This window comes from Antechinus flavipes, chromosome 4 (assembly GCF_016432865.1).
Source record: "Antechinus flavipes isolate AdamAnt ecotype Samford, QLD, Australia chromosome 4, AdamAnt_v2, whole genome shotgun sequence".
Taxonomy (NCBI): Eukaryota; Metazoa; Chordata; class Mammalia; order Dasyuromorphia; family Dasyuridae; genus Antechinus; species Antechinus flavipes.
The window spans coordinates 135,057,323-135,082,160 of NC_067401.1; the positions used below are offsets into that span (position 1 = coordinate 135,057,323).

General features: G+C 38.5%; 1 protein-coding gene and 1 long non-coding RNA gene across 2 annotated transcripts in view; both read right to left on the reverse strand.

The window, feature by feature from the left end:
• Window positions 1-1,110: 1,110 nt before the first annotated feature.
• On the reverse strand, window positions 1,111-5,807 carry LOC127560232 (uncharacterized). The gene is made up of 2 exons (XR_007953287.1): window positions 5,225-5,807; window positions 1,111-4,607 (listed from the first exon to the last, which is right to left on the reverse strand). It is a non-coding gene; the product is annotated as an uncharacterized LOC127560232 (long non-coding RNA).
• A 14,863-nt stretch (window positions 5,808-20,670) lies between these two features.
• Window positions 20,671-24,838, reverse strand: part of LASP1 (LIM and SH3 protein 1) — a 60,532-nt gene continuing 56,364 nt past the window's right edge. Inside the window, exon 7 of the mRNA XM_051994644.1 lies at window positions 20,671-24,401. Within this exon, the coding sequence (XP_051850604.1) occupies window positions 24,228-24,401 (174 nt within the window). The 3' untranslated portion in view covers window positions 20,671-24,227. The remainder of the gene's footprint in view (window positions 24,402-24,838) is intronic.

Consider the following 24,838-nt stretch of genomic DNA (forward strand, 5'->3'; position numbering starts at 1 on the left):
TAAATTGTGGTATATGAATGTTATGGAATATTATTGTTCTGTAAGGAATGACCAGCAGGATGAATACAGAGAGGACTGGCAAGACTTACATGAACTGATGCTGAGTGAAATGAGCAGAACCAGGAGATCATTATATACCTCAACAACGATACTGTTTGAGGATGTATTCTGATGGAAGTGGATCTCTTCGATAAAGAGAGCCAATTCAGTTTTAATTGATCAAAGATGGGCAGAAGCAGCTACACCCAAAGAAAGAACACTGGGAGATGAATATAAACTGCTTGCATTTTTGTTTTTCTTCCCAGGTTATTTATACCTTCTGAATTCAATTCTCCCTGTGCAACAAGAAAACTGTTCGGTTCTGCACACGTATATTGTATCCAGGATATACTGTAACCTATTCAACATGTAAAGGACTACTTGCTGTCTCGGGAAGGGGGTGGAGAGAGGGAGGGAGGGGAAAAATCGGAACAGAAGTGAGTGCAAGGGATAATGCTGTAAAAAATTACCCTGGCATGAGTTCTATCAATAAAAAGTTATTTTAAAAAATGTGAATTATATGACTATAACTACAAAACACTTTACAGAAATAAACACTTAAATAATTGGAGATACATTAATTGCTTATGGTTGAGATGTGTCAACATAATAAAAATTTTAATAGAATGTAAATTAATTTACAGGCTCAGCATGATATCAAACTACTAAATAGTTACTTTGTAAAACTAGAAAAAAAATTGCCACATAATTCATTTCTAGAAGTAAAACATGAATAATCTCAAGGTAGTAATTTTTTAAATTGAGAAGAGGATCTAGCAATACTAAATAACAAATTATACTACAAAGCAGTAACCATTAAAATTATTTGGTACTGGTTTAAAAAAAGAAAAAAAAATGAACAGGTTTACTGGAGAGAAAACTGGAAAGCAATCTGGCAGAAATTAGGTTTATACTTATATCTCACATCTTATACTTGAATAAATTCCAAATAGATGCATCACCTAAAAATAAAAGATTGTGTCATAAACAAAATGGAGGCACATGAACCAAGATTCCTTTCACAATTATAAGGAGACGAGCTTTTGAACAAAGTACAGAAAGAATCACAAATTAAAATAGTCAATTTTTATTATATAAAATTGAAAAGTTTTTAAACAAAATCAAAACCAATGACATGAGAAAGGAATGAGTTAACTGGGGAACAAATCTTTCAGCAATTTTCTCAGAAAAAGGTCTGATATTCAAGACATAAGGGGAATTAAATCAAATAAATGAGAACAAGAGCTATTCCCCAATAAATAAGTCATCTCAAGATCCGAATAGGCAAGGGAAGAAATCTAAGCTATCAAAAACCATATGAAAAAATGTTCCAAATCACTAAAAAAAAAGAAATGCAAATCAAAACAGCTCTGAGGTTTCACCTCACTCCCATCATACCAGCAAAGATAACAAAGAGGGAAATGACAATTATAGGAAGATAGGCACACTAATGTACTGTTATTGGTACTATAAATTGTTCAGGTCCTATCTGGAAAACAGTCTGGAGCCATTCCCAGAAAATCACTAAGCAGTGCTGACACTTCAAATCCATTGATTTTACTACTAAGCCTTGGTCCCAAAGAGATGGAAGAGAGAGGAATAAGACCTATATGTGTGAGGGGGAAAAAAATGTATAGCATTTCTTTTTGTTATAGCAAAGAACTAGAAACAGAGGAGAATGAAGGAAGGGAGGAAGAAAAGAAGAAAGAAAGAAGGAGAAGAGAGTAAGAGAGGAAGAGAGGGAAGGAAAAAAGGAAGGAAATATGCATTTATCAAGCACCTACTATGTGCCAGTTACTATGCTAAGTGCTTTACAAATACTATCTCATTTCATTCTCAAAACAATCCTAGGAGGTAGGTGCTGTTATGATCTCTTTTTTATTATAAAGAAAACTGAGTCAGAGGTTTAAGAGGTTTAAGTCACACAGCTACTAAACATCTAATCACATTTGAATCCAGGTCTTCCTGACTTCACACCTGGCATTTTATCCCCTACAGGAAGTATCCATCAACTGTGAAAGGATTGAACAAAAGAATGTAAATGAATGGAATGGAATATTATCACACCATAAGAACAATGAAAGAAATGGATTCAGTAGTAACAGAGATCAAAGTGAGAAAAAAACAGAACAATTCATATAATAAAATAAAGAAAACCAAGTGTAGAAGACATAAGAAATCTGATCAATACAACAATTTACAATAACTCCAGAAGATGATAAAGAATCATATTTCCTACCTACTGGTAGAGAGATGATAGATTAGCGGTACAAAGTGAGACTTAACATTTTTCAAACATGGCCAATGTGTGTGTTTCTTTTATGTGTACTTATTTGTCTCAAAGGCAGGATTTTTCCTCCACTCTACCCCTTCACTCCCCTCTGCCAGGAAAGTTATGAAGGAAAAGGAAGGCTAGTAATAGTAATGCACGGGGGGAAAAAAGGGGAAGAAATGGAAATAAAGTGTGTTAAAGAAACATTTTTAACATTTACAGAAGAGAACAAAAGTAAGTTCAGAGAAACACAGAAACAGGATAGTTTTGGAACTACAGTATTAAATTTATTATATACTTTAAAAAGAAACAAGCTGTATATAATAGATTTGTAGTTTCTTATAGAATATTCTTTTTCTGATGTTTGTATGTGGAAATGATCATATTTCTTCATGTTTGTCAAGTTTGTAAAAATAAAAGGTTTTTTTGTTTTTATTAAAGAAGGGTGAATGAACTTTTTCAGTGAAGACGTATATTAATGACATAGATAGGTTTCCCCCTAAATTGCCAATTTTGTCTGAGTTATCTATAACAGCATAGACTTGACACTTTGGCCTAAAATGGAAGATTTCAGGATAGAATTCATACATGTGCCATAGAGACATATGCCATAGATCTTTTTTATAGAAGAATAACAAATAAGAAACAATGCACTAAAAATTATGCTGATATCCTCAAATGTTCCAGAATTTAAAGAAAAAATTTTCCCAAAATTCTCCTCTTGGCTTAATGTATCTTTCAAGTTGTCACTGCCAAATATCATCATACAATAAAGCTTTAAACTCACAAGTGGTAAAAATAAAACACCATTATTTTTTTCTTTATTTGACTAGTTATGCTACAATAGTTTATATTGCATCAGGGTTTTCATTACAAAACTTGATTTCTGGGAAAAGAAGAGATTATTGCTTAATTCTGAAGAGTTTGCTCCAAAGTCCTGGTCTTTATACATATCACCTATTTTGTGTGTGAAGTCCAAGTCATAGAATTTTAAAACTGGAAGGCATTTGGGGGACAACTTATTTCACTTCCTTCCTTTGACAAATGAGAACACTGAGGGCTGGAGAAGAGATTTGACATGCTCAAGGTCATATAGCTAATTAGTGAACAAATTGTCTCTATGTATAGAATCCTGACCTGACCTGATTTTCCTTCCTACATCAGCTTATAGAACATAAGCTTTTCCTTTTCAAAATAACTAAAAAAAAAAAAAAAAAAAAAATGAAAACACAGCACAAGTGTTTTAATTTGTGTTGAGTCCATAATAAAAGTTGTTAATTTTTTGTTGATTTCTTTTTCAAATAGATTTTAGGACATGGAAAAGATATTCCCAAAGCTAAACCAACCAATGCTGTGTGGCCTTTTCAGTCACCCCAGCCTCATCTTTTAAATTCTGAGGCTAACCTGCCCCCTAGAGATGGTGAAAGCTTTCTTCAACCCTGTTTGGATGGAACTGATGGGAGTTGATCATACAAAGACAAAGAAAATGCCTTTTTGTTGAAGGGTGCAACTATCTCTACAATATTCAAATTTGGGGTACAAATATACAGAGATTTCACAACAAACCCCCTTCTCTAGACTGAAGGTGCAGATGGTGGCCATCTTATTTGTGATTTACAATTCCAATTCTTCAATTCATCTGGCACAAAGAATGAGGATTTACATACTACAATTTTCCCACATATAATGAGAAGCTGGGGCTGGAGGAAGGGATGATAAAGCAGCAATAATAGCTGAAAGGATAAATTTCTGTGGCCTAAAGAGAGCAAACTAATTCTAAAAATGAGTTCGCCAAGTTTCAAAGATGGAGTGAAAAATGGATCCTATTCCCTTGCAATAACATTTAGTCCATATATGGAGACATACCAATTGTCCTTGAATTTATATGGCAAAGCCTTGCATGTAGGAAATCTTAAGGAGGAACGGACACATGAGAAACTGTATAGTAAGATTCACTTGCACACAGAACCAGCAAAAGGCTGTCTCGTATCTTAACTTTTAGCAGCCCTTCATGGGGATTTGGATGATTTCACATTCCAACTCTCTTCTCACGGCTTTTCTTCTGCCACTTGAACTCACTGTGGCCTGCAGAGCCTGCCAGCACCATCCATGAATTGTGCTGGACATGCTGAGATGCAGCTGCTTCTCAGCCTGCCTCTGGCTTCCATTTCAAAATGCCATTTGCTTGCCAAGGGTTAACAGTCTCCAGAAGGCGCAGAGAAAGATCCTGCTAGGGCAGAAATCTGTGGCTGCTGGGGAAGATAAGAAGTCTCTTGTTGAACTGGGGGACCAGGAGCTGTGGAAAATCCAGAGGGGAAGGACAGCACACATGTGAACACAAGCAGCCACCTCTGCCAGAATCTACCCTCTCCCTCCTCACTCCACCCCATCCCCTCTTCCCGTAGGAAGGAGAAAAAACGAACCCGGCTCAACCCATATGCAAGGATATATCCCTAGAGTGCCCCAGATGAGGAGAAACACAAGCCCTCCCCTCCCCCAAATAAAACTCATTTGCAGTCTCATCTCCAAGCCAGAATGAGTCACTGACAAATGCATTTATAATTGTACTGTTTCTATAAACCTGTCTGCTGAAGAGTACAAACATCCTATCTACGGCTTGTGGGAAAGGAGATTTGCCGACTGAAAACCTGACTCGAACAAGAATCGAAGAACAATAATTTCTCCAGCCCCTCCCTTCTTCCTCCCTTAAATCTTTTTTATTATGAAAAGAATGGTTACATAAAAACAAAATCCCTTAATAGTTTAAATTAGGCCCCAAATATATTTTTGAACCAGAAAACATTTGCTATTTTTAAATGACTATTTACAGGATACTTAAAGAAGCATTAGAGAAATGCAGCGAGGGAAAATGAAATTTTTAGGGGAGGAAGGGATTTCTGGACCCGTTAATACCCGAAGTGATGATCTGATGATCAGAAGCACAAGTCCACTTGGAAGTGGGCAGGCAGGTTGCTCGGCCTCTGGGTTCCATCCTTCTCCTTCACAAAGCCCTTCTCCCCACCAAGAGGGCTCCTAGGATGCTAGAGCAGATAGATGATATAGGACAGGACGACCAGGCCTATAATAGCGAAGAACATCAGAATGAAAATATCCAGCATGGTGGATGCTCAGGCTTCTGGGAAGCCCGGGAGCTGGAGGCACTGATGCTGCAGCAAGGGAGGGAGGGAGGGAGGGAGAGAGGGAGGTGAGACAATGAGCAGGAAGAGCGGAAATCTCCCTCCTCCTTCCTACCCCCTCTCTGGCTGGGGAGGGGGAGGAATGGAAATGTGGCGGCTACTCCATCATCATCCTTTTCTTTTCCTATCCCGCTCCATGTCAGCCAATCAAAAAATCGAGTGTCTAATAGCCTGGGAAATGCTTGATTTAGACAAGGTACCACAGAGGAGACATAATTCCTCTGCAAGAATGGAGTCATTCATTTGTATCCATATGTGAAACGGGCATAGCACTGAAAAGCATTAATCGCCAGGGAACTCACCCCTCACTGCATCTCCCTTTCCCTCTCCTCCCTAATCCACTGTCCTTACAATCCTGGTCCTAGAAAAATACCAGTAGGATATGACTCAATGACCAATCCTAAAGACTTGATTATTTACATATATATACACACATACACATATATATGTATATATAATATGCATTATATAATGTATATATTTATACACATATACATATGTATATACATATATTCATATATATATATATATGTGTGTGTATATATATATATATATATATATATTCAGGCAAATAAGATATTGTGTGGACCATCTCTGGATTAGTGATAGTTAACCCACTTTCTCCAAAAAGCCTTCCCTTCTTTATCTTTCTGGTATTGATAGTTGTTTCCTTCGATCTGAGCATTTACGGACATTAAGTGCTCAGTTTAGCAACATTTAAATGCTCTCTATAACCATTCTTCTTTCATCAGTGTGATCTGTGTCTCCCCCTTCTTGGAGCTAGGATCACATGCCAGATTCCCAAGTGGAGGTCCTAACACTAGTTGAAGGAGAAATGAGAAGCATACAGACTTCAGCCCTGGAAGAGATACACAACTGTCCATCCAGAGCATCCCCCTCATATCCCTTCTCACCAATGGCCATGTTCCATCTGAAGCTCTCTGAAGGCACTAACCAAGCTTTGATCTGTTTTGGGTGGTACTCATATCAATTTTAGGATAGTGTATGTGTACACCATGATTCCTGGTTATACATTTTGGCTTCCAAGTCCCTGAACACTTAGTTTCTCAGTCCTCTTCTTGATACCCAATTTGGTTTGAGAAAACATGATATTTCTAGCTAGAGCTAGAGTGGAATACTTTCCCCATAGCCTACTGAGCAGCTTTCCACCATCCTGTCATTCCTTTATACCTACCCAGGTCACTAGGAGTGTCCAGTTTTCAGATCACTGCAGTTCACTCCCCATTTAGGAGAAAATAAAATTCTTTGTCCTGCTCTCCATCCCTAAGAAGCAAAAGCTACCAGCATCAAAGTAAAGGAGGAAAATATACGGAGGTCAGAACACGAAGGTTTTTCACTTCCCCTCAATAATATGAAGACAGCAAACTTGGTATGAAAACTGTAAGACTTAAATGTGCATAACAGCATTTCCAGGTCAGAGAGGACCAACAAGTGACCAACTACTGGACGCACAATTTGCCAACTAATTTCATTCTGTTGGAAAATATGTAGAAGTAGAGCTAAGATGGTGTTGTGATAGAAACCAGTATGGTGGAGAAATCCGAAAAAAGTCACAGTGACTCATTTATTTGGCACAGTTTAGCATAAGACAACAGCCAGGAGGCCATGGGCGCTGAGGACTGGGGTCAGGACAGAAGCCCGTGGAGCACTCCAGTGCCCAGAGCAAGCCTGTGCACCAGGGCACTGCAGCCAAAGACAACTTCATTTCCCATCATTTGCTTTCAGGTCATAGAGCCAGGGTGGACTGAGAAAGGGACCTCTCTGGATAGGGAGGCTCTCGACAGCATACCCAGAAAAGATGACGTTCAGAAGCTATCAAGAGCAGCAGTGTGGCTCAGTGAGTCCTCACAACCCTCTCTCTGGGTGCAGATGGCTCTCTCCATCACAAAACTTTGGAACTAGCCTGAATCACCTTGTGGTTGATGTGGTTGATGAGAGCCATGTCCATCAGAATTGATCATCATATGCTCTCTTGCTGTTGCTGTGTATAATGATCTCCTGGTTCGACTCGCTTCACTTAGCATCAGTTCATGTAAGTCTCTTCAGGCCTCTGAAATCATCCTGCTGATTGTTTCTTACAGAACAATAAGATTCTATAACATTTATGTACCATAACATTCAGCCATTCTCCAACTGATGGGCATCCATTCAGTTCCCAGTTTCTTGCCACTACAAAAAAGGCTGCCACAAACACTTTTGCACATGTGGGTCCCTTTCCTTCCGTTATGATCTCTTTAGGACATTAGCCCAGTAGAGACACAGCTAGATCAGAGGATATGCAGTTTTATAGCCCTTTGGACATAGTTCCAAATCACTCTCCAGAATGGCTGGATTCATTCACAATTCCACCAACAATGCATCAGCGTCCCAGTTTTCCCACATCCCCTCCAACATTCATCATTATCTTTTCCTGTTATCTTCATCAATCTGAGAGGTGGGAGGTGGTACCTCAGAGTTGTCTTAATTTGCATTTCTGCGATCAAAAGTGATATTGAGCACCTTTTCATGACTAGAAATAGTTTCAATTTCTTCATCTGAAAATTGTTCATTTCCTTTGATCATTTATCATATTATCATTAATCAATTGATGATTGACCATTTGGAGAATGGCTTGAATTCTTATAAATTAGAGTCAATTCTCTATATATTTTAGAGATGAGGCCTTTATCAGAACCTTCAAATATCAAAAATTTTCCCAGTTTATTGTTTCCCTTTTAATCTTGTCTGCATTGGTTTTGTTTGTACAAAAACTTTTTAGCTTAATATAATCAAAATTATCCATTCTGCATTCCATAATATACTCCAGTTCTTTAACCACAAATTCCTTCCTTCTCCACAGATCTGAGAAATAGATTATCCTTTGTTCTTCTAATTTGCTTATAGTATCACTCTTTATGTATAAATCATGAATACATTTTGACCTTATCTTGATATAAGGTGTTAGGTGTGGGTCAATGCCTAGTTTCTGCCCATTCAAATTTCCAATTTTCCCTGCAATTTTTGTTAAATAGTGAATTCTTAACCCAAAAGTTGGGGTCTTTGGGTTTGTCAAAAACGATATTGCTATAGATATTAACTATTTTGTCCTATGTACCTAACTGATCGACTACTGTTTTTCTTAGCCAGTACCAAATGATTTTGATGACCCTTAGCAGTATATTCTTGACTCACATTCACTTCAAAAATTTGCAGGGCTCAGACCAGGTGAGCAGCAAATAGATTTTGCCCCAGCATTAGACCATGCTGGGATTGTTAAACTGTCACTGAGATCCTAGCAGACATAGCACAACATTCAATATCCTCAAAAAGTAGAAGTGTGGCAGAGCCCAGCCCTAACATCATGTCCAAAGTCAGAAAGGAAGAATAAACAACACAAAAGGAAGACCATAATAAAGAGCTATTATGATAGCAGAGATACTCAAGATATAAACTTAGAAGAGAATGATTCCAAAACCTCTACAAGCAAAATCTGAAAGAAAAGCACAGTCTGGGCAAAAATCCAACCAATATTCCTGGAACAGATGAACCAAAAGTTTGGGGTATTTTTTTAAAAGAACTTTTTTTTTTTTTTTTACAAATGAAATTAGAGTGCTTGAGGAAAAGAATGGAAATGAAATGAAAGTTCTGGGAAAAAAAGATTTGGAAAGGGAATTAACAGCTTTGCACAAGAGGTAAAAAATCATGCCCAAACAACAAACTCCTTGAAAATTTAAAAAGAACTGAGTGGATGCCCATTGCTGAAGAATGGCTAAATAAATTATGGCATATGAATGCTATGGAATATTATTGTTCTATAAAAAACAACCAGCAGGATGATTTCAGAGAGGCCTGGAGAGACTTACATGAACTGATGCTGAGTGAAATGAGCAGGACCAAGAGATCATTGTATACAGCAACAAGACTATATGATCAATTCTGATGGACGTGGCTTTTCTCAGCAATGAGATGATTCGGACCAGTTCCACTTGTGCAGTGATAAAGAGAGCCATCTGCACCCAGAGAGAGGACTGAAGGAACTGAGTATGGAACACAACATAGCATTCTCACTCTCTCTGTTACTATTTGCTTGCATTTTGTTTTCTTTCTCAGTTTTTTCCTTCCTTCTTGATATGATTTTTCTTGTGCAGCAAGATAACTGTATAAATATGTCTACATATATTGGATTTAACATATTTAAAATGTATGGGTCTACTTGCCATCTAGGAGAGGGGATAGGAAGGAAGGAGGGGAAAATTTGGAACAGAAGGCTTTGCAAGGGTCAATGTTGAAAAATTAATCATGCATATGTTTTGTAAATAAAAAGCTTTAATAAAATAAAAAAAGAAAAAAGAAAATTTAAAAATAAGCCCAGGACTCCAAAAGACAAAAAGAAATATTGAAATAAAGTCAAAAGTCTGAAAAAAATAGAAGAAAATTTTAAGTATCTCATAGCAAAATCAACTAACCTGGAAAACAAATCAAGGAGAAAAATTTAAGAATCAATGGACTATCTGACTATCGTGATAAAAAGAAGAATTCAAAAATATCAAAATAAAACTGCCCAATCTCTTAGAACTAGAGGGCAGAGAAGAAATAATAAGAATCTACTTGGCATCTCCTCAACGAAATGTCCAAACAAAACCTCCCAGGGACTTTATTATAAAAGTCCACAGTTTCCAGGTCAAAGAAAAATATTGCAATCATTCAGAAAAAGAATTCAAGTAATATCCTAGAGAATCAACTAAAAAACTATTAGAAACAATAGCTTTAGTAAAGTTGCAGATTATAAAATAAACCCATATAAATCATCACATTTCTAGCTGTTACCAACAAACCCAGCAGCAAGAAACAGAAAGAGAAATTCCATTTAAAATAACTGTAGATTATATAAACTATTTGGGAGTTCACCTGCCAATGCAAATCCAGGAGCTTTATGAACATAATTACAAAATACTTTTCACACACAAAAAGTAAGATCCAAACAACTGGAAGAATATCAAGGGCTCATGGGTAGGCCAAGCTAAAATAATAAAAATGACAATTCTACCTAAATTAATCTACTTGTTCAATTCCATACCAATTACACTGACAAGAAATTGCTTTATAGGCCTAGAAAAATAACAAAATTCATCTGGAAGAACAAAAGGTCAAGAATTTAAAAGAATTAATGAAAAAATGCAAACAAAAATGGCCTAGCTATATCAGACCTAAAACTGTATTATACAGCAGTGGTCATCAAAACCATTTGATACTGGCTAAGAAACAGAGAGGCAGAATAGATTAGGTTCACAAGATATAATAGTCAATGATTACAGTAATCTAGTATGTGATTAAACCCCAAGACTCCAGCTTCTGGGATAAGAACTCGTTACTTAACAAAAATTGCTGGGAAAATTGGAAATTGGTACAGCAGAAACTAGGCATTGACCCACACCTAATACCGTATACCAGGATAAAATTGAAGTGGGTTGATGATTCAGACATAAAGAGTGGTATTATAAGCAAATTAGAAGAACAAAGGATAGACTCCCTCTCAGATTTGTGGAGAAGGACTGAAGTATATTATGGAATGCAAAATGGATAATTTTGATTATATTAAGTTAAAAAAAAATTTTATAAACAAAACTAATGCAGACAACATTAAAAGGGAAGTAAAAAATTGGGGGGGAAATTTATATTCAAGGTTTCTGATAAAGGCCTCATTTCTAAAATATATAGAGAATTGACTCAAATTTATAAGATTATAAGCCATTTTCCAATTGATAAATGAACAAAGGATATGAAAAAACTATTTTCAGATGAAGAAATTAAAACCATTTATAATCATATGAAAAAATGCTCTAAATTACAATTGATTACAGAAATGCAAATTAAGACAATTCTGATGTACCACTTCACACCTCTCAGATTGGCTAAGATGACAGAAAAAAACAATGATAAATACTGGAGGGGATGTGGGAAAACTGGGACACTGAAACATTGTTGGTGGAGTTGTAAACTGATCCAACCATTCTGGAGAGCAATATGGAATTATGCCCAAAGGACTAGAAAACTGCATTATCCTTTGATCCACCAGTGTTTCTCCTGGGCTTATATCCCAAAGAGATCTTAAAAGAGGAAAAGGGAGCCACATGTGCAAAAATGTTTGTGGCAGCCTTTTTTGTAGTGAAAAGAAACTGGAAACTGAATGGATGCCCATCAATTGGAGAATGGCTGAATAAATTATGGTATATGAATGTTATGGAAGATTATTTTTCTGTAAGAAACAATCAGCAGGATGGTTTAAGAGAGGCCTGGAGAGACTTACATGAACTGATGCTGAGTAAATGAACAGAACTAGGAGATCATTGGGCATGGCAACAAGAAGACTATATGATGATCAATTCTGATGGATATCAGAACAGAGTATTTTCATTTTTGTTGTTGTTGTTACTATTTGCTTGCTTGTTTTTTCTTGCTTATTTTTTCCCCTTTTGATCTGATTTTTTTTTTTTTTACAGCATGATAAATGTGGAAATATAGTTAGAAGAATTGCACATGGTTAACTTATTTTGGATTACTTACTGTCTGGGGGAAGGGGGTGGTAGGGAGGGAAGTAGAAAAACTTGGAACACAAGATTTTACAAAGAGTAGATATTGAAAACTATCTTTGCAGGTATTTTGAAAAAAAAATTATCATTTAAAAAAAAAAAGAAGTCAAGTAATGAAGAGCCACAGCCAGGATCACACAAATATTCAGCAGCTATATATACTATAATGGAGAAAAGAACTTAGCATAGAATAATCCAGAAGGCAAAAGATATAAGCTTATTGTTAAAAATAATTTACCCAGGAAAACTATGATGATACAGAGGGAAAAGAATGGAATAGAGGACTCCCAAGCATTTCTGATGAAAAAACAAAAGGATACAATAATGAAGCGAAACATAAAAAGATAAGCATAAATGAACAATGATAATGGACTAAATCAAAAAGGTTAAATTTACATTCAAATATGTGGAGATGATACAGAGGGAATAAATTAACAAATTATGGCACATAAATGTTATGGAATACTATTGTGCTGATCCCTTATCAATTTAGTGACTAATGATAATTTCAAAAGACTAATGATGAAATATGTTGCCTACCTCTTGATAGAGAGCTGAAGAACTCAGAATACAGAAAAAAGAAAAGATGGGGAGGAAGGGAACTAATAAGGAAATTTATTCTGATTGACTATGTTTGGTTTTGTTTTTCTTATGTTTTCAGTTGGGAGCGGGGAATGAGAGATTAAGAAGATGGATTTTGGCTGATTAAAATACATAAAATATCTAAAATTAAAGAAAGAAAATATGTATGAAAATTAGAATGTGGACTTCACTATTTTTGAGCTGTTGGGAAAAGCAGATAAAAAGTGACAATAATCATCCTTAATTTCTACATTTTTCTATGACATTTAGTTCTGTGAAAGAACCTTGAAGAAAAAGAAGGAAGATTAAAGATAAAGTAGTTAGCAAGGAAAAAGTAGGAAAAGATAAAGCAGAATAAATGGAATGGCTAAAGCAAAATAAAAGACTATTAGTGGATAGGGCAAGCTGATGCAGTACCTATATGAGAGATCAGTGTAAGGGGGAGAGGAGGTGGGATTTAGCTACAGAGCTGCTGAAATTAAGGAAAGGAAGTTAGGTGCAGCTGCCAAAATCCTAAGAACGTTGTAAAGTGCCCTGTAAAGCTTATAAAATTGTGTTTTTTCTTTTTTTATGGAATTAGGGGAGGAATGGAAAGGAGAAAAAGAACAGTTTATTAGTTGAATTTAAATTAAATTATAGAAAAAGCAATTAAGGATGATGTGTAAATACCCATAAGAAGTGTGGAGGGGGTAGAGAGCAAAAAAATCTCAGTACAAAGTCCACATGGAATTTTGCAGTGACTTGCAATGACTATATTTCTGCCACAGCAAGGGTCTGCTATACAGAGATAAGCAGATCTACCTCCTAGAAAAGTAGGTAAAGAATTTTAGTAATGTCACATTCCATACTCCAGATTACTGGAGAGAATGAAGTGTATCCCCACCTACCCACCCCCCAAAAAGGGAAGCAAAATTCAATGAAGGAAAAAAAAAATCTGAAACGTAAGAGAAAAAACTTCCTTTAAAGAAAAAAAGAATGTTACCTAGAAGGGGAAGACAAGAAGAAAGACAATTACACATGGGGTTAAAATAACAAATTTAAGGTTTTTCCTAAAGAGTATCAATCAATTTTGGTCCTCCAAGGAATCAAATAACAAAGTCACCAAAGTGTCCTGTAGGATTCATCCAAGAATGTCCAGAACAATAAATGAGAATAAAGGGGTTGTGGAATGCAGAAATAGTTATTTGTCACTTGTCAACCTGATGACACTAGAGAAGTCTATTGTCCTCTCCCAGATATGTATTCAAGACATTACAGAGAATCTCCTATGATTTATCAAAATAGATAATGACCATGGCTTCTAATGAATCTCAAGTACAAATGAAACTGACAGAAGGAACTTAAGTATTATCTAAGATTACAAACTCTTGGGCAAGAAACTGAAAACCATAGAGATACAGGTTTTTTTCCTCACTGCTGTCAATGGAAGACAAGATGTACAGAAGAAAAAAATAGATTTTGTCAAGCTAAGAAGGTGGTATCCGTGAATGGGATATAAAATATAGAGATCACAATTTCTTGACCAAGGACAGATCCTGATAAAGGTTGAGAATATATTTGTCTAAAAGTGCAGTGATCAACCATGATTCCAGAAGACTGATAATAAGATAATGCTATCTACCTTGAGGCAGAAGTAATGAATTCAAGATACATTCATATGTTTTTGGATATGGACAATAAGGGAATTTATTTTGCTTGATTGTGCAAGAGTTGTATTTTTCTTTTTCTTTGGAATTGGGGGAAGAATTAGGAGGAGAAAAATAAAGGATTACTAATTGAATTTAAATTAAATTAAACAAAAATACTTGTATATTTTTGTGTATGTGTGTATACATATACATACATATAAACATACAACTCCATATCCAAAAAGAAAAGTCTTATATATGCCATAATAGTCATAGTAGCATTTTTTTCTGTCAGAAAATAACTAGAAACAAAATAGATACCCATAGATTAAACCAATCATGGCAGATAAATGTGCTAGAATATTACTATACTATAAGAAACAAAAATGATGAATACAGAGACACAAGGAAAAATATACACAAACTGATGTAAAATGAAGTAAGCACAGCTAGGAAAACAACATGCAAAATGTCTACCGTAATGTAGATGGAAAGAACAACAAAATAACCATAACTGAATGCTGTGAAATTATAATAACCAAGCCTGGCTAAAAAGGAACCTCTTCTTACTTCTTTGCAGAGTTGGATATCATGGGTATGAAACACCACATATGATGTCAATGTGTTGACAATATGTTTTTCAATGTGTTAGTTAGTTTTGTTGAAGTAATTTTTTGAGAGGGGTTTTTCCCTCTTTTATAAAAGATGGTACTCAGGGTAGAAGTAGAGAGAAATACCCTTGGAAATACAAGTGATATAAAAACAACTGATTTCAGTAAAGTTTATTTTTGAAAAAAAAAAAAAGTTGAAGGGAGGACAATATGTGTGGATATTCATATTATAAAAACTTTCTAGAAAAAAGGAAAGAAAATAGCTATTGAGACATTTGAAAATCTATAAAAAACAAAATCTAAGCAAGAAGTTATTGGCAAAAATCTATGACCTCCATTACCCAACAGATAAGTGGTGAAAGGAAATAAGCAAAGTTCTCAAAAGAAGAATTTCAAACTATTAGCAAGCATATAAAAGAATGCTCCAATCATTAATAAAAGCAATGTTCAAAACAACTCTGAAGTTTCACTTCACACTGCAAAATTGGCAAAGCACAAAGTAATAATCAATGTTGCAGGGGTTGTGTGAATAGTTGGTGGAGCTGTGAATCTATACAACCATTTGGAAAGAAAGAAATTTGGAATTATACAAAGAAAGTAACAAAAATGTTCATATCTTTTGTGTCAAAAATCCATTGGTGGGTTTGTAATCCAAGAAGGGCATTGATAATAAGAAAGCCCTCACATAAACCAAAATACAGCAACACCTTTCGTGAGAACAAAGAATTAGAAAGTAGATGCCCCTCAGTCAAACTATGGCACATGATTAGAATGGAATATTAAGTACTATGAGAAATGAGAAATGTAATGAATATAGAAAAGCATGGAAAAAAATCAATGTGAAATGATGCAGAATGAAGTAAGCAGTCAAAAAACAACTAAATGCACAAAATACACTGAATACACTGAATTCTGCTACAATCTGACACATATTCCCAAAAAGCATTCAACTATACAAAAATGAGCAATAGAAACCACAATCTTTTTTTGTTTTTTAAGCCTCGTCCATGGTCACACAACTAGGAAATGTTAAGTATCTGAGGCTGGATTTAAACTGAAGTCCTCCTGACTCCACTGTGCCATCTAGCTGTCCCCCAAATTACACATTTTATGGGGAAAAGGAATTAAGACTACAACCCTTAAAAATTTATCAGTGATACATGAGAAAAAGAGAGGAAGTTAATAAAAATAGCACATTTCTATACATGTTAAATGGTTGTTATTCAGCTTTGTCTGACTCTATGTGACTTTATACATTTTTGTTCATGGAATTTGGGGGGGGAGGGGAGAGATACTAATGTGGTTTCCCATTTCCTTTCCAGTGTAGCCTCATCTTCCATATGAGGAATTGAGGCAAATAGGGATTAAGTGATTTGCTTTGGGGTCACACACTAGTGTCTGAATATAATTTGAACATGGGTCTTCTTAACTCCAAGCCTGGTACTTTAGCCATTGCAGCACTTAATTGCCTAAAAATAAATAGATACTATTATAAACAGAAGTACAGTCCTTAGCCTGAGCATGCTGCAATGCTGGGCAAGAGATCATGGTGAAATTGAGGTAGGAGGGAGGGTGTGAAAACCTTCCCTCCCCCTCCCCCAATTCCAATTGCACCAGAAGATACAGAATTAAGTATGACTTTTTACCTTGACAAAAACCTAAAGTATTCTTGTAAATGGTGTCATTGGAAGGATTGCAGCTCGTGAGTTATTGTGAAGAGATGAACTTTTCTGTATAGTTTCTCAAATTGTGCCCAAATAAACAGAAATTCTTTTTATGGTCAAAAAGTGCCCTGATATATGAAACAAATTCTTGATTTTGAAATAAGCATTATTGACTATACACAATAACTACAATAATGTAAATGGAAAGAACAACCACACATACCTAAAAGAGTAAAAGCAAGTGCTGTAAAATTATATTTCCAAAAGAAAAAAACGTAGAAAATTCTTATGAAATTCTGAAGACATAAAGGAAAACAATTCCAATTAAGAGAGAAAATGGGATTTGTCTGATGAAACCAAATTATATTTTTGAAAGCTGAGTAGATTGGTGAATTGTGGTCTGTTCTCAAAGAAGACCATAATGACATCACAGTCAGAGTCCAGGTACAGTGTGTCCAGCTGATCAGAACAATACCAGCTGGGAGGCTCTTCCACAGGTGAGCCATAGATAGTCCATATGGCTATTGAGAGTCTCTAAACCTATCACTTCATGTTTCTTTTGAAGTACAGAAAACTGAAGCAAGGAGTAAAGGGAAAGGCTTTAGGATTTCCAACACTAAGAATGAGTCGAGCTGTTCTAAGGTCATTAAAAAGATTTTTAGAAGGAGGGGGATGAAAGAAAGATTAGGACTAATGCTTGGGATGGATGAGATGATGATGTTAAGTGAAAACAGAGGCATCAGAAATATTCCATTTTTCGTTCCCAAAAGAATAACCTTTGCAGCGAGTGACCTTTAAAAAATAAAACAAAACGGTTAACAGAATGATGGGGGAAATAGAGAGCCGTAAAGTGTCCTGGATAACTTTCCCTAGATGGACTACATTCTCCTAAAGGAATTGCAGATGTGTTAGCTGAACCATTTTCTTAGATATCCAAAACATTGTGGAAACTGAGAGAAGCAGACTAAAACTAGAGGACAATGGGCCCTTCCCTCCAGAAAACAAAAGAACACAGTTCACAAACCATTGACTTTAACTAGAAAATATCATTAATATTTGGAATATTTGGAAAAGGAAGCAGTGATTATCAAGAGCCAACACAATTTATAAAAAATAAGCCATGTCGGATCAACCTTATTTTCTTTTGTTTTTTGACAGAGTCACTAAATAATAGATAGGGAGGCTATCGTGCACCTAGATTTGAACCAAGTATTTGATAAGGTACATTTTTCTTGTAGAAAAGCTTGATTCAGAATTAAGAGCACGTTCAAACTCAGAGAAATCCTTAAAGGTTCAGCATCAGCTTAACAGGAGATCTCTAGTGGAGTGTCCTGGGTGTCTGTGCTTAGAATTTTGTAGCTTAACAATTTTTAAATTTTTTATATTATTTGTAGCTTAACATTTTATTATTTTTAATACTCTTTTTATGCTTTGGATAAAAGCATATAAAGGAAGTGCCTATTATGTTCCAAAGTGTGCTTAACCACTTTAAAATATTATCTCATTTGATTTTCACACTCCTGGGAGACAGGTGTTATTATGATCCCCTATTTTACAATTAAAGAAACTGAGGCAGGCAGAAGTTATGACTTACTAAGGATCACACAATTGATAAGTGATTGAGACCAGTTCTAGTTTAGGTCTTCTTGACTTCCGGCCCAGCATTCCTTCCATTTTGCTCCCTAGTTACCTCTGAACCTAGACAGCCTGTACAGGTAATGGAAAGCTGAAGATTATGATCTTCCAAAAAGAAAGAGAGGAAGAGAAACAGAAACAGAGACAGAGAGAAATCTCATCAGGCTCAAACACTGGGTGAATCTAAGAAAGTAAAACATTTAACAGGAATAACATAAATGTTTCAAAATTCAGCTTCACAGGTACCGGAGAGGGGAGTCCCGGTATTCAGCATTTGTCTGAAAAAGAGCAAACCGAATCAGATGTGATAGATCAGCCTAAAAGTTAGGATGCTACCGAGCTGTACCGAGAACCACAACTTACAGGAACGAGGGGAAGAGCTTTTCTCTTCGACTAGAACATTGTCTTCACCGTGAAGCACTAACGTTTAAGGGTGTGAATAAGCTAGAGCTTCCAGAAGAGAACAATCAGGGTGGCAAGGACCTTCATTTCATGGTCTGTAATAAATTAAAGAAGCTGGAGGAATGGAGGCATCAGTGGATAGAGCACCAATCCTGAAAAAGGGAGTACCTGACTGAAAATCTGGCCCCAGACACTCAACACTTGCTGTGATTCACAAAACAAGAAAATAAAAAGAACAATAAACTGACAATATTTAGCACAGAAAACACTTGGAGGAAGCTGAAAGCTGTGCAGGCTGTCAAAGGAGATTATGTTTCCCATTTAACTCCAACAGGCAGAAACAAAAGCAAGGGGTGGAAGTTACGGGGATAAATTTAATATTTATGTCAGGAAGTCTTAACAATTAGAGATCTCCAAAGTGAAAAGTGCTGTCTTGATGAAGTGATAGGTCTCAGTTCTGGATGACATCTCCCTACTCCCCTGTGCTCAGAAGCAGTGAGGGGGAAGCAGTGTAATAGGTTTGGAGGCAGGAAGACTGGAGCTCAAAACTAGCCTCAGACTTTGGGAAAGTCACTTAACCTGTTTGCCTCAGTTTCCCCAACTGTAAAATCAGGATAATAGCACTTACCTCGCAAGATTGTTGTGAGAATCAAATTTTTGCACATAGTAAGCGTTCTATATAAATGCTTGCTCCCTTCCCCTGGGTCACACAGCCAGGAAAAATTAAGTTACTGAGGTTGGATTTGAACTCAGATCCTTCTGACTTCAGGACTGGTGCTCTATCCCGTCCCTTCCTTCCCCTTTATGTTAGGGTCAGCTCTCACAATGGTATTCTATTATTTCTACTACATTCCTTCCAACCATGTCACGTTCTAATTACAAAAAGCATCTTAAAGCAAACAGCTCTTTTCCTCTCCCCTGAATCTCCTTCCCACTTCAGCTCCCCCTCGCAAAGCTCAGAGATTTTCTTGGTTGAGACCTTGTTTGTGCTGAGAGTGGAGGATGAATCCAAAGTCAAAGTCCTTCTACATACTGGAAGCCTTCATCTTTGCTTGGGTGTTATCCCAGAGTTCACACTACGGCATAAAACAGGGAAGGCTCATCCAGCTCTCCATCACCCAAGCCTCCTTCATGCACCTGGCTCCCTGACCAGGGCTCAGGGGAAGGGGAAGCCCAGCCCAGCAGTCAATGATGGGACAATCCTGTACCTGGTGCTTTCCCCCTTTTGTGGGATGCACAGCCCCAGCCTGCCAGGTGCTGCTCCGCACTGCTAGCACACAATTGGTCTGCCCTTCCCGAACCTCGGCGCTATCTCTAAATTTGTCTCATACCTTTAAGCCTTAAGCAAGGGACTGTGTTAGTGACTCCCCGAGTGACTTGTGTAAAGTCACACGGAGGAGCCAGGGTCCGACCACAAATGCCGCCTTCTTTCCAATATACCATTACTCGTACATGCATCCCCAGGAAAGCTTAGGCCATAATTCATCTACATGCCTCAGGACTCTACCAGGAGTCAATGAAACTTGTGTGCAAATGAAGGGAAAAGATCAAGTCTCACCTTCTCTTGGGGTGAGGGCAGCAGTGGCAGGAGACTCTGGACACTGGCCAAGGCTACCTGGAGTAGCGGATAGGGGGAGGGACTCAGTCAGGTTTGGCTGTAACTCAATGTCCATTAAAATCATTTTAAGCAGTCACAACTAGCACATTTTGCATCGAGGGCAAGTAGGGATCAATTCAGCTTGAGGGGGATTTGGTTGTGATAAGGCAACTGGAGCAGACTAGTAGCTTACTATTTTAACCAATTGTAATTGTTAATTAGTTACTAACTTCTATTGTTTCTGTTCTGTTGAAGGACTGTAAGTTTTTCTAAATTTCTAAAATTTTCTTAATTTTCTAAATTTATACTCTGGGATGAAGCTCTAGTCACCTTCCCTTAGTTGAGGGGCACTAAGTCTAGGGGAGTGTCCTTTACCCATAACCCTCTATCCCAAATACATCCACACACACACAGCCCACACCAAAATCTCAGAGCCAATAAATCCAAACCATGTCAGCAGGTAAAAATTATATTTTTATTTTGATTTGAGTCGCCAAGAGGATTCCCTTTGGGTCTATCAACCATTCTGAATTTAAAAGGCCAGAAAAATTTGATCCTGGGCACATGTCCACAGGGAGGGAACCAAAACAGACTACCACCATTCCTCCTAAAAAAGAGGGAATGGTGGGAGAAAAAAAGACAACCCCAAATAAAAAAGATTAATTTCCAAAGCCCAGCACTAAAAACACAACTTGAAGCTTCAAATGAACACGCCACACACATATGGAAAAAGTGTTTACACAGAGGCAAATCTAACAGGGTCATTTCTGTTTGCTTTTTTTTTAAATACAGGTTTAGGTGTTTTTCAGCTATAAACAAAGGCCCAAAAGTGCGTATGTGAGAGAAAAGGCAGAAATCAAGCAGAGAGGAAATTCTCTTCCCTGCCCCCTAGGAACACCCCTCTCCAGAGGGAAGAGGAAAGGGGTGAGGGAGAAAAGGAAAAAGAGGGAATGAGATAAGAGAACAAGTAAACCAGTGTCACAAAGAATTTACAATTCTTCACCATCTTCCTTTCTTGCAAATATTTCTGGTTTTGGTCCCATTTGAATAGATTCACATTACAGTTATGTTGTGGTTTTGTTTTGTTTTTCCTGGATCAGAATTGGCTTTAAGAACTGAGGACATGAAGAAAAGGAGACCCCAGGCCATCACCCCTACTGGAACACTGCTTAACTGAGGAAGAAACTAGGCCAGAAAGCCCTTCCTTAAGCCAGGCTCAGGTATGACAGACATTTAATAAGAAACCCTCCCCCTTCCCTCCTGTCCCCTCCCCCCCCATGTTTGTATCTTCCCCCCCACTCCCCACTATACTCCTTGGGGAGTAACTGATGGTGAGAAATCCACTACAACCCTGTATCCCACTGTATCTTAATCCCAAGATTGGGGGAAAGACTATGTAAAAGAGATTGGAGGGGTCTAGAGGTTCAAACTGGCTCTTTACAAGAGGTAAACTGAGATGTGTGAAAACAGGATATTCCTTCCCGAAAGCCTTCCCTTCTCTCTGTTCCTTCCCACCCACCAGACCCAACCCTTCAAGCACGGTCAATCGGTCTTTGGTCCCAGAGTCAACACTGTGCTTTGAGATTTTCAGGTAACAGGCCAGTTCCCCGCTTAGCTTCTTGGACTACCTCTGTAGAAAAAGTCCACCAGGTGCTGACATTTCCTCTTCCTCAGGCACCTCAGCCTGCCCACATGAAGCTCTCTTCCCATCCCATGACGTTTCCTTCTCTACGAAGGGGACAACGCCAGGGAAAGGGCCAATGCAGGAAATGCTGCTCCCCACCTAAGTTCCCTAAACACAACCGCTCTAACAGAAAAATCCCTGACGATTTGGTGCTGGCCAAGTGAGCTTCTTCCCTCAGTCAGACCCTCTCCAAGACAGCTTCCACTCTTGTCCCATGCACAAAAATATCGCTGTCACTTGGACCACTGGTGAAGAGGCTGGGTGAGTGAGTCTGGGACCGAGTGAGAGAAAGGGCTGATGGAAGAAGCTCCAATCCCAGAGAGCTGGAAGAAGCCTGACTCTCCCAAGCCAGTGATGGGAAGAAGGGAAGTTCGATATAGCACCATCTTCCCGTTCCTCCCCTAGCAGCTGGAGCTCCAGCTCTGGGGGAGCAGTTTCCAGTTATCAGGTTTGTCCTGGGACCTACCCCCAAGTGGAGGTGAGTGTTTGGTGTAAGAAAATGGGATTTTAGGACAGGAGAGGCTGGTGGGCCATTGTGAAGTCCTCCATACCCCTACACAGAACTGCTAAACAGCCAGTTAGGGTCAGAGGGGACAAGAGCACTCATTATACAATGATCTCTTCAGGATAAAGAACTCATCCCTATTTCCCCTCCTATGCTCCTATTCCAAGGATGGCAGGTGGGAATGGGCCAGTTCTACAAAGCCAGTAAGATGGCCCTTTTTTTTGATTTGTAAAGTCATACACAAAAAGAAAGGGACCTTCCTAGATTCTCCACTATTATGTACACTTAGGTATTTTTACCCAAAAAACAGAAGGGCAGCAGTTTGAACATGCTTCTTGACCTGGAGGAGGGGAGGAGGAAGAACAGCCAGAAAGGGGAGGAATCCAAAGGTCTTGAACAGTCATAACTCTCAGATTTGTTTTTCCCTGCTTCCAACAATCTCCACATTGGACATATATTAGGAGAAGGCAGATAGGTACACAGAAAAAGCCACAGATCCACAGGTGCCCTTTTCTCCTTGTATGAAGAGCCATAGACACGGAGGCTCCTGCCCAGTCGTCAGCAACGCTCAGAGCTCATTTATCAGCCGGTTTGGGGCAAAGCCACAGAATCCCAATCTACCATGTTCTCCTCTATGATGGACTAAGATGACAGCAAAAAAGCAATGAGAGGTGGGAATAGGCACTAATCAGGTCCCTGGAAAGCCCTTGGAGGAAGCTGGGTCTGGACTTGCCATAGACTTGCCCTAGAAGGTGTTCCCTTTGTTCCCCCCTGCTTCCCTGATGATGGTCACGAGGGGCTGGGACAGAGACAAGCTCCAGCCCCCAGAAGCAGATGTTCTGGAGAAGGCATCCTTGAGCCCCTGCCTTGTCCTAGCTTGGGGCACTGAAGGTGAGAGATGGACTTCTCTGAGTTCTGTAGCTTCTTGTGAGGAATTAATTAAAAGAAAGACGTTTAAACAAGGACTGTGGTCAGCTCCACTCTTTAAGCTACACTGTTTGAATCAGGATGGGCTGGCTAAATCACAGTGTGAAGAGGGAAAAAACGGGCGGGGTGGGAGAAAGAACAGGTAAACCTGAAACTGAAGGAATGGTTGGGGACTGCTTCCCCCCAACCTGGCCCCGGCTTTTTGCTTTTAGATAATGAAGATCACAGATCTATCCAAACATGGAAGCTAATGGAGATGAATGAGACCAAGGGGGAATACCCCGGGTAGAAAGGCCTGGTTCAAACCCAAGCATTGCCTTGGGAGAAACAAACAAACCTCTTCCTGGTCCCTAAGACCCTGTTAGTCCTTCTTTCCCTGCCCCAGCTCTGGAGAAAGCTGAGGGGAGAATGGGAACTTGCAGGAGCCCTGGAATGTTTATTTTGCTTGGGGGAAAAGGTGGAGAGAACAGATCCAGTGGAGACAAGGAAAAGGAAAGAGGGAGAGAAACGAGGAGCAATGAGGATTTCCAAGATGGAATCTCAGTCACTGACCTGTCCCTCTCTCAATCCATCCCCACAAGCCCACGCTCCCCGCCTGGATGAGATTTCCCATTTACTAAACCCAGAGAGAAGACAAAGGAAAGGAGAGAAGGATAAATCCCAATGGGAGAGAGAGCAGGCCAACAGAAGAAGGTGGAAGGTCTCAGCAAGAGGAAAACAGCTGAAATTGGCCAAAGAAACTGAGAGTGGGAAAAATCCAACAACCTGTCTCAGATTCTAAAAAACAGAAATTACTGACGGGAAAGATGTTCACGTCTCACAGGAGCGCAATGGAGGAATGCATCAAAGATGAGGTGGGCGGGTGGGCAAGATGGAAACTGGGGCGGCGCAGGCTCAGATGATCTCCACATAGTTGGCAGGAAGCATGCCCGTTTCACCAGTGCGCTCCACGGTGCCGTACATCCAGCCATCGTCAATCTGCTGCACGTTCACAATGGTGTCCCCGTCCTGGAACGACACTTCATCTTCATCAGCTGCGCTGTAGTCATACACAGCTCGGTACCGCTTCTGGAAGAAGAGGGAAAGGATAAATGCATGTGGAAGAGAAAGAGGAAAAGGACAGATGCATGTGGTGGAAGAGGAGGAAGAAAAGGATAGATGCATGTGGAAGAAGAGGAAAAGGAAAAGCACAGATGCATGTGGAAGAGGAAGTGGAAAAGGACAGATGAATGTGGAAGAGAACAGATGCATATGGAAGAAGAGGAAAAGGAAAAGGACAGATGCATGTGAAAGAGGAAGAGGAAAAGGACAGACGCATGTGGAAGAGGAAGAGGAAGAGGACAGATGTACGTGGAAGAGGAGGAAAAGGAAAAGGACAGATGCATGTGGAAGAAGAAAAAGAAAAGCACAGATGCATGTGGAAGAGGAAAAGGACAGACGCATGTGGAAGAGGAGGAGGAAAAGGACAGATGTATGTGGAAGAAAAGGAAAAGGATAGATGTATG